The following is a 3,939-nucleotide window of genomic DNA, read 5'->3' as shown; positions in this document are numbered from 1 at the left end:
GGCATTAGGAAGGGCATTCAGCTGTAGAAACCCAGGCCAAATCAGACTGGAACCTGGTGCAACTCTCTAGCTTGCCACCTCTAGCACTCAGCACACACTATAAAGTGGTTGGCATTAGGAAGGGCATCCAGCTGTAGAAACCAGGCCAAATCAGACTGGAACCTGGTGCAACTCTCTAGCTTGCCACCTCTAGCACTCAGCACACATTGTAAAGTGGTTGGCATTAGGAAGGGCATCCAGCTGTAGAAACCAGGCCAAATCAGACTGGAACCTGGTGCAACTCTCTAGCTTGTCAAACCGTCCCACCTATGTTATCATGGAAAACAAATGTTAAAGGATGATGATGATGATGATTGTAAAAAAAATTGTTAGAATATTTTATTGTTAGAATATTTATTGTTCATATATTTTAAAAACTAAATCTTATATGGACTCTTAAAGGTCATGTTGACCTCGGTTGACAACCACTGGTTTAGTGGTGTCTTGGTGCCTTTTTGTTTTAAGACAATTGAGTGTGATTGAAAATTTCTAGAAATTACTTTGTTGGTACATTATTTACAATGGATGGGCAGTTGTCCTCATCTTGTTTGTTGTTATCACAATGTTTCGGCTGATGTACTCTCCAGCCTTCATCAGGTGTTCTGGTGGAATTTTGAACCCAACCCTTTATTTGACTAATGTAAATAATGTACATAATTCCTCATCTTGAAAATATGGAATAGTATTACTTTGTTGGCTTAAGCAACATCCATATATTTAACTGGAAAAAACATACCAAAAATTTAACATATGAGAGAGACAAAACCACAACTGCAGGCAAACCGTCCAGAAGAGTAATAACTGCAAATAACTGATATGGGCGAGACATGACTCTTCAGTCTTGCTGCGAACAGTCCAGTGGCACAGTAAAATGCATCCTGTTTATGCTATTGGATGTACATGTCAATAAAGTTTAGGTTGCTGTGTATGCCAAATAGCAATGACAGTGGTAGATGGTAAGATGTATTAAATGCATTCAGCTCATTCCTTGATGGAAAAAAATGGATGTAAAAAATGACAATAATAATAATAGCTCAATACACTTGCATGTGAGCTGATCAGAAATTTTCTGAAAAGTTGTCTGGAATTAAATATGAATTGAGATTTGTTCAAATTTTAATTGGTTGCTATTTTAGCAATGTTATTATTATATTAACTGTTACTAATAAAACAGATTGTGAATAGGTCTTTAAAATATAATTTTTGTTCATCTTTAGAATACCAAAGATTGAACTTGAAAATGTCAAAGGAATCTCTTTAGAAAAAATAGAAACTCTGAAAAATGATCTTGTACAATTAGCTAAAACCAAAGTCGGTGAAGTAAGTAACAATAATTTGTTTTAAAACAAACTAATTTTTTAGTGGTAGATTGCATTTTAATAAATTAGTCATTTAAAAAAAAAATTTTACTTTGTATTCTGAATTTTTCTTGTTACGTTCTCTGTTATTTCTTTCATTGTAAGCAGTCCTCATAAATATGATTTGTTCCATTAACCCTTTAGTATTCAAATTAGTCAGTCAAATGTACTGCTTATTTATTCACATTATTTTGAATTAATCATGAATTGTCTTATAGCTTCAAGATTTTGATGTTGTGATTGTTTATTTTTAGAATGCTATTGTAGGATTGGCATGAAAGGCTGGATCTGGGCAGTTTCAACATAAAACATGTAGAATATTTTGGTCAGATATGGCTGGTTTAAATGCTAAGGAGTTAACAGAGTGTTCTCAGTAATCTCTCAGAAACTCCATCTTAAAATTCTGATAACTGAGAGTATTGCTAAAATACTGAGTTGTAATTTCAGAGAGGTTAAATGATTGGTTAAGAAAACTGAGTTTCTGATTCTGAAATATGTTAATAAGACAATTATTCTAGCATACAAGTCCTGGTGTAATTAATGTTAATATATTTCTTGTAATTCCTATGGTAGCATTTATGACACTTAACATATATCTAAATCATATATGTAAATACAAACATTTAAGGAATTTATGGTAACAGTAACCTCAAAATTAAAATTATTATTGACTGAAGTTATCTTAAAAAGGTATTTTAGAGAAATCTGGTGTAACTGAATTCAATGTACCTGAGCTAGTTTAGAGAGATACATAAATAGCTATTTGTAAATTTCCGTCTTTAACCCTCAAGGTGCTGATTAAATTTTATGTGCATTAACACACAGATAGAGAGCAAAAAAAAACGCAATCACTGTTCAAACTAAGGAAACAATCTTGTACTTTTCCCTCTGTAATCTTGGATGATGCACATTTAAATCTATCAAAGTCAACAAATGATAGGTCTCATAATGTATCTTGGTGATCCCCATTCCAAAGACTAGTCTTTTTCTTCAGGTCCAGACAGTTTCTTAGCTCTAATCAGCTGCTGATTGTCTACAGAGTTCAAGTAATAACAACAATGGAATACTACTCCCATACTCAGGCTTGTGTTGCTACTACACACACAAACATTCCAGACTACATCCAAAAGAAGCTACTTGACTGATAGGCGAAGTCTCATTCACCAACAAACTGTAACCTTTGGCTCACAGACATATGTTTCCTTGTTCTGTCATTCTACCACTACTGCTATGGCTTTTCCTCTGAATTAACATTTTGCATACCATTTCCACTCAGGTCGATACAGCACATCTGTTTCTCCTCTCTCTATTATTCCTACTGCTAATCAGGTTGTGCACAAATCACTATGGCTAAACCTTCTTTCTCCAGAATGCCAACAATCAGAAATTTACTCTTCACTGGTATTTTTCATGTAGACGTTCACTTACAGATGTTAAATCTGAATGTCAACTGTATGGACTTCACCAGTTTCACTGAACCTGTAAAGTTCATAGGCATTGAATCTTCTTTTAGACTAAACTAATAAATGAAACGTGAGATCAGGTGCATGAAATAAGTATTCTAGGAAGGTGTTGTATGTTGTGTGAATTTCCAGACTGTTGTTCATGGCATAAGAAATTTATGAATGCTTCGTTATTTAACTGAATTGACTAAGTAGGTTAGAGTATAATATGATCATGAACTGTAACTTTTGCCTGTCTCAATGATTGGTTTTATATATTTTAATATTAGGTGATGGTGTTGAATTTGGCACTTCATCTTCAAGATAGTTTAAGACAATTCAACACAAAAAAGCCAAAATCTTTTCATGAAGAAATGTTGTGGAACCAACAGATACAACAAGAATTCAAAGACTCTGAAGAACAAAAGAAATTGGCCAATAATCGGTTACAAGAAAAAAAATTTGTGAGCTTATATATTTATGTATATTTTCTGTTTTATTTATATTAATGTCTAATGTGACTGTTTCAAACAGTAACTAAATATAAATATTTATAAGTGTGTGTGTGTGCATGTGAATGTATATGCATGTGTTTGTATCTGTGTCATTGTCCCTCTCATTCTTTTCATATATGTGTGTGTTGGTTTATATGTATATATGTGTGTGTGTTTGTCTGTATATCTCATCATCATCATTTAATGTGCGTCTTCTATGCTTGGCTATGACATATGAATATATATGTGTGTGTACATATCTAAATATATGTGTGTATATATACATATGTCTGTGTATAATTAGGGTAAGATGAATTTGAAGTCTTACAGGTGTTTCTGAGATAACCCAAGTGGTTGGTTAGCGTGTCCATGCACTGGGTATTCCATCATCAGAGACAAGGTATGAATATTTTTGACAGGGAAAATTTACAGTTTACAAGGAATAAAATTCCCCGTTTATAAGGAATGAAATAGAAGAATAAAGGAGTAAATAAAGAGTACAGGTAGTTAGAAGAATATAGGGAGGAGAGTGATGTTCACAACTCCTCTTTTTCCAGAGGATATGGAACCACCGACTACTCTTCTTTCTTCTATTTTACTACAGAT

At 33.4% G+C, this 3,939-nt stretch overlaps 1 protein-coding gene across 1 annotated transcript in view; it reads left to right on the top strand.

The window, feature by feature from the left end:
- Positions 1 to 3,939, top strand: part of LOC106881858 (eIF-2-alpha kinase GCN2) — a 66,444-nt gene that overhangs the window by 10,169 nt on the left and 52,336 nt on the right. The window contains exons 3-4 of the mRNA XM_052973492.1: positions 1,257 to 1,359; positions 3,130 to 3,303. Of these exons, the coding sequence (XP_052829452.1) occupies positions 1,257 to 1,359; positions 3,130 to 3,303 (277 nt within the window). The remainder of the gene's footprint in view (positions 1 to 1,256; positions 1,360 to 3,129; positions 3,304 to 3,939) is intronic.

The sequence above is a fragment of the Octopus bimaculoides genome, chromosome 16, assembly GCF_001194135.2.
Source record: "Octopus bimaculoides isolate UCB-OBI-ISO-001 chromosome 16, ASM119413v2, whole genome shotgun sequence".
In the NCBI taxonomy this organism is placed as follows: domain Eukaryota; kingdom Metazoa; phylum Mollusca; class Cephalopoda; order Octopoda; family Octopodidae; genus Octopus; species Octopus bimaculoides.
The sequence above is the reverse complement of the archived record's forward strand: the minus strand, read 5'-3'. Positions and strand labels throughout refer to the sequence as shown.